The sequence below is a fragment of the Mucor mucedo genome (genome assembly GCF_025094135.1).
Source record: "Mucor mucedo strain NRRL 3635 chromosome Unknown EV154scaffold_190, whole genome shotgun sequence".
NCBI lineage: Eukaryota > Fungi > Mucoromycota > Mucoromycetes > Mucorales > Mucoraceae > Mucor > Mucor mucedo.
Window position 1 is genome coordinate 63,753 of NW_026252474.1, and position 12,053 is coordinate 75,805.

The following is a 12,053-nucleotide window of genomic DNA, read 5'->3' on the forward strand; positions in this document are numbered from 1 at the left end:
AAAGGAAAAAACTCGCCGTTGACAACTATGGGTGTTTGATTCTCGATTTCGTCCACTTCAGCTTCCGGTTCATCAACAATGGATTCAGTGAATTCAATGTCTTCATCAAAAGGTTCATCTTCGTCCTCGTCGTCTTCCTCGTCACTGTAATCTTAGCATTCATGTTCGTCCTCTTGATGAAACACCATACGATCCAGACTGATGCGAGTAGATCTAGTCAATTCAGGTAATGCAATAAAGTCTGGTACATTTACTTGCACGAATGCCGTGTTGCTTGGGGTAATGGGTGCCTTGAAAGTGAAGGCTTCGGTAATTTTATGTGATTTTTTATGACGTGTAAGGGCGCTTGGATGCCGAAAGCGCTTAACACATTCATTGAAATCGCAACGATAGGGGTTTTCGGTTTCATTGGTTTGTTCAAGTTGAGTATCCATAATTCAGGAAGTAAAAGAGATAGAGATATAGTTTTTTTTTTTTTTTGACTTAGAGGTTTATATGCAAAGGTTTAGACCAGAATTTTGAACTACAGCTATTTCCAGCAGGTTATTTTTGTTTTAGCTTCTTTTTTTTTTCATGTCTTTCTTACCGTTTCTTTAACTTTTTAACTCGGTAAGTTATTTTCTCTTATTCCCTTTATAAACGCTAAAGCTATCTATCTTATAGTTTTTCACTTTTATGCTCAATAGTACACTCATAACTGACCCATCTATGCGGAAGGTATATTGCTAGCACTTTTTTATTTGTTCAAATGAAGACTAAAATTTTTTTTATAACAGATTTAACGCGTAATGAAGTGAGGTAAGTCTATTGCTTTTCGTGTACAAATAACATGCATTAACTTTCATACTTCTTTAGTCAAATACGGATTACTCGGAACGGCACAAGAAATAAGGTAAAGTGATTTTTATTCAACTATTCCAGTATCATTTACTAACTATTTTTTTATAGGTTTGTTGTACGCATCTGGCTATACATGCTCTATAGAACAATGCATTCTGCCTTACAGTCTTCTGGGAGTAGTGGATTACATTTATGCATTTTTTACACCATCCTGAAAGGATTTCCAATAGCTGGCAAAGCTGTATGGCATCCAAGCCATCCATTATTTTTTCTAAATAAAATCTACATTTTAAGCCTATGATTCTATCCAACCAATAATTATTTTTAAACAATTTGAACCATTTTTATTTTGGCAAAAACGGTTCCACCGAAATACAAAAAATTCTATAACCCGACGATTTCCATATTAAGATTAACCAAAAAAATTGAGCTTTGAATGTCCGAATAACTCTATGGGTGTGTATCTTACATAATGTTACAATGCGGATTTCCAACAACTATTTTTTTTGACTTCAAACCCAAAATTTATACTCAACCAAATTTATTTTCTATTAAGCTAACTTTTAGCATTGTGTTGCAACAGCTTATAAACTTTTCCTTTTATATTTTAAACTCATTAGTAATCTATTATCCGTTTGTTCAAGGGTATCGTTACCGATCCTTGCGACAACATACAACTATATAAACCCATAAAAACATTATACTTAAATAAACCATTCAGCTTTTTATCTATATTTATCTTATAAACTCTTACCATATCTTTCCTGTCAATACTTACATCTAACATATAATTTGGCTTATTAGGGAGTGCCAAACATTAAATTTTTTCAAAAATCGCGGGAATTTTATTTCCAAGTTCCGGGAATTTTTTTAGGCTGGGAAAACTCGTCATAAGCCAAATACAGCTCTAGCTTCCCGTTTTCACTTTAAACCGTTTTTCATAAATATTATCTTTTATTTTCAACTTTTAAAATGCCCAAACAATCTACTAGACAACAAACTTTGAACGAGATGAAGTCTTTGCTTAAGCACAATGTTATTATTGAAAATGAAGAAGAAGCGGAAGAGATGCACGAACTCTTGAGTGGATTAGAAACGAAACGTGTTCTCAACAGTGAACCTGGCATTCCTAAACTGGACCAGTATCGCGAGTATTTCCTCGAGTGGAATGACGAAGAGTTTGTTATGATTTGTAGAATGAATAAGAACTCGTTCTTAAAGCTCCTTTGCTTGATTGAAGGTCACGCAGTCTTCAACAATCACAGTTTCATTCCTCAAAGGCATGTTCACGTTCAACTTGCAGTAACCTTAAGACGATTAAGTCGCGATAGAACTGGTAACAGCATTGAGCAGATTGCAACTTTGTTTGGAATCAGCAAAGGCTCTGTCACTGATTACACCAACCGCTGTTTTAAGGCAACCACCGACAACCTTAAACACGTGATGAGCTGGCCTAACAAGGAACAAAGAGAAAGAGCAGCTGCAGCCATCAAAAAACAACACATTTTTCGTAATTGTATTGGATACATCGATGGCACCCATTTTCGCCTTTCTCAAAAGCCTACCGACTGCCCCGAATCCTATTACAATAGAAAGGGGCTCTATTCTGTGAACTGTCAGGTTGTTTGTGATGAACGAAAGATCATTTTGGGGTTCCAATCAGGACAAGCCGGATTGATGTGTGATGCCACATGTGTAGAGCATGCTAGCTTCATGATTAATAGAGAAGCCAAGTATTTCACATGTGGCGATGCTGCAAGCCATGAGTACCTTCTCGGTGATTCCGGATATACTCTTCATCCATTTGTGCTTACTCCTTACAGAAGACCCCAGGTTGTAAGTTCGGTGAAATGCGAAGACTTCAACAAGGTTCACTCTTCCGCCCGAGTTGCTGTTGAAAATACCATTGGTGTATTAAAGGGCAAATGGAGAATCTTGGAGAACATTTCGATTCAGATCAATTGTGAGGAGGATATCATGAGAATACATGAATTGGTACATGTATGCGGTCTTTTGCACAACTATTTGATCTTGGAAAATGACAATTTTGACGGTGATTTTTATGAGGATGTTGACGTTGGGCAGTCGAGATTAGACGTGGTGTTGCTGGAGTCACTTGACAACGTCAACAGTGTTTCCAGCCGTATATTGAATACTTGGAGGGATTCCGTTGCTAAAGTAGTTTTAGCAGATTATGCAGTACATTTTGGATATGATAATGATTAAACCAACTGAGTTGACATAATGTGCATTTGTGTTGAAAGGATTGGATTGCGTTCTTGCTGTGAAGGTTTCTGAACAATGAATGAAATATATTTGTAGGAGAAAAAAAAACTTTATTTAAAAAGAAAAAAAATTAATCTACATCTGTTGAAGGATTACCGTCGTCGTGCTCATCTTCATCATATACATCATCATCATCATCGACAGGATCCCTCAGAGATCTACGAAAATCAGCAAGATGTCTGGTAATTTTCGTAAATGACGATGTATTGAAGGCGTTCGTTGTCAGACAAGTAACAAGCAATTGGGACATACCCAAATCGAACTCCCTCTGACTATCTTCCCTCAATACTTCGTCCCTTCTCAACTGAGCCTCGCGATACTCAGAAGAAAAGTCTCTTTTGATCCTCTTGTTTCTCATGGCGTGATCGGGATCAACACGGATGCGATCAGCTGTTGGCATTTCAGGATGAACGGTACCAGCGCAACTTACACCTCCACGACTAAGACCACGAGCAAGACCACGAGCACGAGCACGAGCACGAGCACGACCACCAACACCAGCCCCGCCACCGCCATGAACACCAGCAACACCAGCACCAGCACCAGCACGAGCACCACCAGCAACACGAGCACCACCAGCACCACCAGCAACACCAACACCACCAGCACCACCAGCAACACCAGCACGAGCAGCACTACCACTGTTGACATCGTTGTCATGGTCCACAGCATGATACGACCCAGCATCATCAAAATCTCCACCATCATCAAAAGAAAAAGAACCGAACAAACCATTCTCTAATGATAATTCAAATAATGGTGTACGACTTGATGGCTGGGTATTAGATGGAACTAACAGAGGAGAAGAAGCAACATCGGTAGCTGGTACTTGAACAGATGACGGCTGGCCAGACGAAGCATCACCAAACACTGTGAAACTTTTTATCGGTCCAATTTTTGAAAAGATTTTGAAAAAGTTAGACCGGCGGTCGCGGTCCAAAAATTGGACCGATTATTTAAATAATCTGTCAAAAAATTGGACCGATTTTTTAAATAATCTGTCGAATTTTTGGACCGATACTGACGAGTACAAGCTATAGTTTCAGCAAATAGTAACGTAGTAACCTTATTATTTAAAAGAATGGTATTGGCTAAAAATACGACTAGCGTACACATTTCATGGGTTGCTACCCTTGCACATATTGAAATTTAGGATTGTATATATTGAAAAAAAAGACTTTTATTTAAATAAAAACACGAAGAGTAGTTATAGATATTGCAGAAAAAAAAAACGGTGTAAACCCCATGCAGATCTATACAGACTAACTAACAGGGCAGACTACTATTGTTCAAAACGAAAGGACACGGCCAGGAGTACTTACCTACGAATAATAATGTTAATAACAAGCACACATGTTGTTATGATTATAATACATACCTTAACAATAAACCAGTGGACTTGGCGATGCACTTACCACACCATACGTGTATAACTATGGTTAGAATGTAGTTAATAAAATGGATAACAAACAGATAATAATATTATAATAGTAGCGTTTACCTTAAAGGATGTCGCTTATTTAACAAGTGCTTGAATAGACATGATAAAGATATACCTTTTACAAAAAACTATATATCGTGTTAGTTTTATAGCTGGCTCAAATACAGTATGACTGAACATATTAACATTTATAGACTTACTATTATTTTTTTATTTAAAGAAAGAAGAAAGAAGAAAGGAGAGAGAAAAAAGAAAAGAAAAGGAAAAAAAAAAAAAGTTTTAAATAGGGCAAGTTAAAACTCAGAGAGAAAATAATTCCCCACCTAAACTACGAGACCCTCTTGGAAGGCGCTTATCTGGCTTTTGTTTTGCTTCTTTGGCTTTTCTTTTGTTATTCTTGCTATTTTTGTCACCAACATCCAAAGAGACAGGCACAGAAGTAGAGGCAGCAGACGAACCAGAAGGAGTAGATGAAGCCATGGGGCCAGAGGGGGGTAATGACAGTGAAGGAGATGGTAAAGAAGGTGAAGGGGGAGGTATGACTGGAAGCGAGGAAGATGTCGGGGGAGAGGTAGATGCGAGAAATTCAGAAGTGGGAGAGGGTACTGATGTGATTGTTGGCATAGATGGAGTAGGTGGCATAGATGGCGTAGATGGAGTAGGTGGTATAGATGAGGTAAGTGGCATAGATGAGGTAGGTGTGGTAGGTGTGGTAGGTGGCATAGATGGCATAGATGGAGTAGGTGGCATAGATGAGGTAGGTGTGGTAGGTGTGGTAGGTGGCCTAGAAGGAACAGAGAAAGTTGGAACAATTTCATCGTTTGTGATCGAGTAAGCTTCCATCGGAATATCATCGTAAGCATTGTCATCCGTGGACATGGTACGCGTAAAAGATGAAAGAGAGGGACCAGAGGCATTACTTGAATTAACACGGAGGTTAGCCATACCACCCAACATCGATCCGGAAAGGGGCTCAGGAACATTGTCAAAAAGATTGTGATTAATTTTGCGCTAAAAAGCCATAAGGTTAATTTATAGATAATTCTTATAACTGTTAAATTTTACGTACATCTTTTTTTTTGTTCAACAATAAAGACTTCACCATCTCACAAGCGATCCAGTTTGCGTCTGCAAGATGCAATGGAACCATTGGTGTATTAACATCAAGATCAAAGATACGACTGGCAGCATCATCCTCAGGTGGAATCCCTGAATCACCAGAGCGTTTGTTCCAATAGTAGACAATGCTTTCAATCATATACGTAATCTCTTTTCGTTCATGCTTATTAAGTTTCTTCCAATTGACGCCATTAACACCAAATCTGTCTCCGAGGTATACAGCCAAAAATTCTCGACAAAGATGATGAGTATTGTGATACGCCTTTTGAGCTTTACCCTCTAAAGCCAACAAAGCTTTATTGTTGTTTTCATAATTGACAGAACCATCGAGACCTTTGAAATATTTTTTTGTTGAATCGATAACGAGCTGGACCGTGTAAGAGGTGTTTGGCTTTTCGATGGTTCTCCTACCCAAATGATTCATGTTGTCATCAAAGCCATATTCAGAAAACTTTGCTTTGTAATAATCCATGGCTTTTGTGATGGTTTTGCGAAGTTTCATTGCCACGGCTTCCCTTGCTATAATTTTATAAAATGTAAGTCTTGTATTTAATAAATGCGTAACTTTTTTTTAAATCCGAAAACGTTACCATCTTTTTCTTGGGTAGATTTTGGGCCAATATCGGTCCTGTTACTTGATCTTGATGCATTCTTGATACGGCTGCAACAATCACAATGTTTACCTTCAGGCAAATGAGTATGTTCTTTCAACAGCTTGGGAAAAATAGAACTAACAACCTCTTCAACCATTGGTCTCATTAAATCAACGATTTCTTGAGCGTTAAACCATTGAGAAGGCAAGGAGTTATTTGTGCTCATTTTTAAAAAAATAGATATGTATCTGTAGAAAAAAAAATCAAAGTAACAAGGCAATTTATATTCTGTCACTCACTTTTAATTCATGTAGTCCAGTCAATCTGCACCAATCACAATCCATGCTTCGCCTGCCAAAATGGATATGATGTCATGTAACACACTGATGTAATTAAAATAACCGTGGCCTGATCATTTCGACAGGACTTGTCACTGGATAAGGAAATAGCTTAGCATGTCGTTTCTTAGGAACCAACAATAAACAGGATTGGTTTTGACAAGGACTTGTAGCCAAAAAGGAAAAGTTGCGTGTTTCCTGCTGATAATATATGATGTAAGCGATTTTAAAAAATACATAAATAGCTCCCCAAAAAAGTGTTAGATACTTCCTTTCATCAATTACTTTAATCCAAATTTCTTTAATATATACATGTCGTCCCCAATTAACAAAGTCCAAAAAGCTAAGACGAATCGTGTCCCCAAACGTGGCATAGCCGAACTTCTCGTTGGAAGTATGGCTTCTTCCCGTAATGCCCCTATTACTCCTGCCATCACTACCGACACTTCTGATACTGCTTCTTCTTCTTCTTCTTCTTCTTCTTCGTCCCTATTCCCAACCCGTGACACCTCTGGTGCTGCTGCTTCTACGGATCCAGCTGATAATATGGATGTTGATGTCGAATTTCACGAAGATATTAGCATGGTTGATATTGATTCTGACGTTTTGATCTTGCCACGCGAAGAAGAGATTCGCCTAGACGAACTAGATCACGAAAAGTTTTTGAACGGTGGATATTCTGATCCGGATTCTGACAACGAAGGTGTGCTTGAAGAACTTCCAGAATTTAACGATTTCGCGACAGATAACTCCACTGATATCGAAGAAAATTTAGAAGGTATGTCATTAGATGGTGAAAATTTATTACCTTTGGGTACATTACCTAACATTACCTGAAAATAGTTGTATCTGTCCATTACACCAATCAAGAAGGACCCATTATCAAAAATGTTGTTATTCCTGACTACCCTTTTACTCAAAATGATCTTGATAGCATACAGTTCAACTACATTTGCATCAACAACAACATGACGGTGCAGGCCGTAGCCAACATCAAGTCATTCGTCGAAATGCTAGTAAACAGAAATAAGTCGCGTAAGTAAACCATTTCCCGTGGCCTCAAGTAAGCTTATTTGTTAATCCAATCTACCTTACATTAGAATTATCTCCCAAAAAAAGAGTACCTGCATTGAAGGAGTGTATGGCCATGATTAGAAGGAAAATACCACTGGATTTTGTTCGTACCCATGAAGTTTGCTCCGCTAAAGGCTGTTATCTTTTCGATTCTGTTGAAGATGTCACATTAACGGCTTGTCCTGAATGCGGTGCTGCCAGAAGTGCGAAATCTGTTGTCAAAATGGTAGATATCGGGGATCATTTGAGTAAGATGCTTGCTTGTGATGGATTTCGTTCCGAGGTAGAGCAGTATAGAGATGTAATCGATGCCATGACAGAAGATGATCCATATACCGACTTTTTTTCAGGCGCTGCTTACAAGGAACTCCGTCAAAAAGGTTTATTTGAAAATAAGCAAGACCTTGCCATTGTTCTCTGTGTGGATGGGTTTACTTCTAAAGTTTCAAGACAAAGCATGGTGATGGTTCACGTAATAATTCCAAGCATCGATCCTTCCATTAGGTATTATTTCAAATATATATAGTCCAGGTCCTAAAATTAATACTGATATTGTAATGATTTTCCCTATAGGTATACAGATGAATATACGTTTCAAGTAGCTATCTTCTATGGAGACACCAAAACCAATTTTAGTTCGTACTTACGGCCTATAATCAGCAGTCTCGATACTTTGAGTACAAACCCGATTGTAGTTAAAAAAAATGGTGTTCATGTTGCTACATCCAAAGTTTTTAATCTTGGTGTGATTGCTGATGGCGTTGAGATCAACCAGCGTTTGTTGATGTTTGGTGGTCATACAAGCACGTATGGGTGTAGATTCTGCTTGGGTAAGTAAACGAGTCCTTACAGAATACGAAAATCCGTTGACATTTCTCTTATTCAAATTAGTGAAAGGAGAGCGCCCAATTGATGGTGGAAAACTTGGCAAATATTTTATTGACAGAACTTCGTCAATCAGATCAAAGTCCTTGTTGCTGTTGGAGGAGGATATTGTAAGTGCTCCATTATGAAATCATCTACCAATACTAAATATATTACCTCTATAGCCTGCCGAATTCAACAATTACGCGATCAAAAGCCCTACACCATTTGGACGCTTAAACACCTTTCTGTCGATTGATTTTTTCATGTGTGATGAGCTTCACATGTTCTCTAACGTCAGCAAGCTCTGTTTTGACATTCTTTCTCCTCGTTACAACGACCGTTACAAGTTTGCTGGTAGAGAAGATAAATATCCATTTTGCCTTTCTTCTGCCGAATTTATAAAAATCAAACGATCCATGGATGACTCTCGTTGTAATATTCCCTCTGACTTCAATGGCTCCTTCCAGGGTATTGTCTCTGAAAATGCTCGGTCGATGTATCGATCTGTCGATTGGATTGCCTGGCTGGTTTACGTGGTTCCCACTCTGATTGCATCTATCTTTGGTAGTAGGAATACTGCTGGTAGAAATACTGCCTCTGCGTTGATTTCCCTTTCTCGTGGTGTAAAACTGAGTTTGCAGTGGTCCATTAACAAAGATGATCTGAAAGAGATTGAAAAGTAATTAGTCAATTAATCATATATTTACCAAGCCTAACCCTTACTAACCTCCAATGTCATTAAGATCTTTCGATGACTGGTTCAAGTATCTGGACAGCTGCCTAGTATCTCAGACCATTTCTCGCACGATCCTCAAGTACAATATGCATCAACTGCATCATATTCCTTACATGATCAAGCGAATAGGGTAAGCTGCCTTTACCAATGGTTATTAACTGTATAATATTTACTGACTAACTTTCTTTAGGCCCCTTAGATGCTACTCAGCCAGATCTCTCGAAAGGTCCATTGGAGCTTACAAAAAACGAATCAGATCAACGATGCATCCAGGTGTAAATGCTGGTAATATCATGGAAACGCGGGAAATCTTCAAGTTTTTTCAATTGTCCAAAATATTTGACTTTTCTGCCTTGACTGCTGTTGCCAACAATCCCAATAACTACATGTCCCATCCCAACAATGATCCTAATTCTCCTCAACTATGGTCTCCTTTCCATGTGTCTGATGCGGGTTCATTGGTTGTACTCAATTTGGTCCGAAAGCTGACATTGGACAAGACTAGTTGTATCAAAGGTGACATTCGTACTCTTCCTTGGTTGAAAGCTTTAATGGATTGTTTAAGTCGAATGGTTGGTTCAAAGCAGGTCAATATCCCCAATTGTTTTCTTCGTCAAGAAGTGATAATTTCGGCCAAACTGTTTTTTGACAACCAGGTGTACATTTCTTCCATGTCAAAAGAAAAAAACAAGTCGAGCTCTCGTGGTGGCGAGTATGTGATGTTTACTGCTGTTCATAAAAATAGGTAAGTGGTTGTTGTTGTGTTTCTATTGTGTGTATGCTGAATTTCTTTTAAACATAGTCGTTTCTCTTCGGTATCCAACTGGTATGTCTGCAAGGTCCTTTTCTTCTTCAGATTCCAAATGTTCGAGGAAAGACAGGGGTCCCATTACGTGTATGGTGAGTTGATGAGAACTCATGGTGTGTCGCCATACTCTAAATCCGTTCCTCGTGTCCAACCTTTCAACGGAACCGACAAAAAATTCGTGGTTTTTGACGCTGAGGATATTGTTTCTGTCGTTGGCTTATTGAAAGAAACTGGTGATGAATCTACATTTCAATATGTACTTCGAACTGGTGATGCCTTCGAAAAGGACATGTCTGCTACGGCTGGCCAAGTAAAAAACATTGTTTTAACTTGAGCAAAAAAATAAAAATAAAAATTGAAAAAGGAACGAAAAAGCAAAAGTTGAACTTCAGCACCACTAGAGGAAAAAAAATTTTTGTCGTGTAACAACAAATGTACCCTCTCCCATTCAAACATTCACTTTTCGCTTATTACTTCCATCAATATTAACTTTATAAACTTTTTTTTCTTATCAACTATAATAAATATGTCAACAAGCATCATTTCCCAACTTTTAATTTCATTTTTACGGTAGTTTTTCATTTTTTTAAAAATCGGTATCGGTGCAGTTTTTAAAAAAGACCGGCGGTATCCGTAATTTCTAAAAATTGCACCGATACTGGCGGTATCGGTCCAAAATATGTTTAGACCGGTAAAAAGTTTCAGGGTGAAAAGCAGGACGAGGGAAAGAGAGAGGTTTGTTTGAGAATGGCCCAACAGAAAAAAAACGGAACGAGGAAGAAAGCTCAGTAGACACAGGTGCAGCAGACAAAGACCTAGCAGCCAAAGGAGCACGAGAAACCAAAGGAGCACCAGCAGTCAAAGGAGCATCAGCAGTCAAAGGAGCACCAGCAGCCAAAGGAACACCAGCAGCCAAAGGAGCACCAGAGGAAAGAGAAGCAGATGATCTTGTTGAGATTCAGCTGCATCACTTCGAACCAACAATCGACTGACCTCTTCAATCGCCTCTTGTTGACCACCAAAAACTGCAAATGTTTGTGCCTCAATTGCAGCTAATGATGGCCTTACTCTGTTGCAGTATGTGTACTCGGTACCACCAGGGGCATGATGGAAAGCCACACAATAAGGAGTTATGTTTGGTCTAACACCATGCAGAGCAGCCAAACGAGAAAATCCAATACACAAATGTTCACACTTGATCTCGATGGAGGTCAGTCCACCTTTAATGTCATCTGTAGTCAAGCCGAAACCGGTAGAGTTCATATCTTTTTCTATATCGCGGTACTTTGCGAGTTGGCGTTCAAAACGTTTTCCAACCGATTTGAAATTCCAGGAAGACGGAATTACTTTATCTGCCAGAAGTTGCTGAAAAAATCTCTCAATGATCTCTCTTTTTTTTATCTGACTACCAGCTGAAGGAGCGGACGACTTTTGTCCACCAAGATATATCTTAAAAAGGTCTTGATTACTCTCAAAGAGACCAATCATAGCCTTAATTTGACCGGGTGTAGTTTTGGTTCTATCAAGGCTTTTATCTGGGGAATCGTTGTTGGAAGGACCGCCACCAATGTTTCTGTTTATTTGATCACACATTTTAGATTATACGTTTTAGAGAAAGTTAAGGAGAAAAAACGTAAGTTAAAAACTTAGAAAAACTTTATAATGCAAACACAGATGCGATTGGATGCTTTTAGATTATCATAAAATAAATAAAATGTAACATTTTTACGTCATATTTCTTTCTCAATTGAAAATGAGTATTCTTTCCCGAGATTTCTCGGGAATACTTTTTCTTGCCCGCAAAATCTCGAGCACAAAAAATCGTTCCCACAAAGTTTAGAGCATCCCCAGCGGTTTGCTAAATTTTTTTATAAATTTATTATTTTTTGTTATGGACAGATTTATTATTTTGAAATTTCCACAGTCGTTTGTTAAAAAAAAAATTAAATTT

At 38.3% G+C, this 12,053-nt stretch overlaps 2 protein-coding genes across 2 annotated transcripts; both read right to left on the reverse strand.

The window, feature by feature from the left end:
- Nucleotides 1-4,803: 4,803 nt before the first annotated feature.
- EV154DRAFT_109994 (uncharacterized protein) lies at nt 4,804-5,755 on the reverse strand. Its single transcript, XM_051593899.1, has 2 exons — nt 5,637-5,755; nt 4,804-5,578 (listed from the first exon to the last, which is right to left on the reverse strand). Exons 1-2 carry the CDS (start codon nt 5,715-5,717, stop codon nt 4,868-4,870), a joined length of 792 nt encoding a protein of 263 aa, XP_051451350.1. The 5' UTR covers nt 5,718-5,755; the 3' UTR covers nt 4,804-4,867.
- A 5,223-nt stretch (nt 5,756-10,978) lies between these two features.
- EV154DRAFT_487569 (uncharacterized protein) lies at nt 10,979-11,695 on the reverse strand (the record flags this gene model as incomplete). Its single annotated transcript, XM_051598990.1, has 1 exon — nt 10,979-11,695. The coding sequence occupies one exon, from the start codon at nt 11,693-11,695 to the stop codon at nt 10,979-10,981; it is 717 nt and encodes a 238-aa protein (XP_051451351.1).
- Nucleotides 11,696-12,053: the final 358 nt, after the last annotated feature.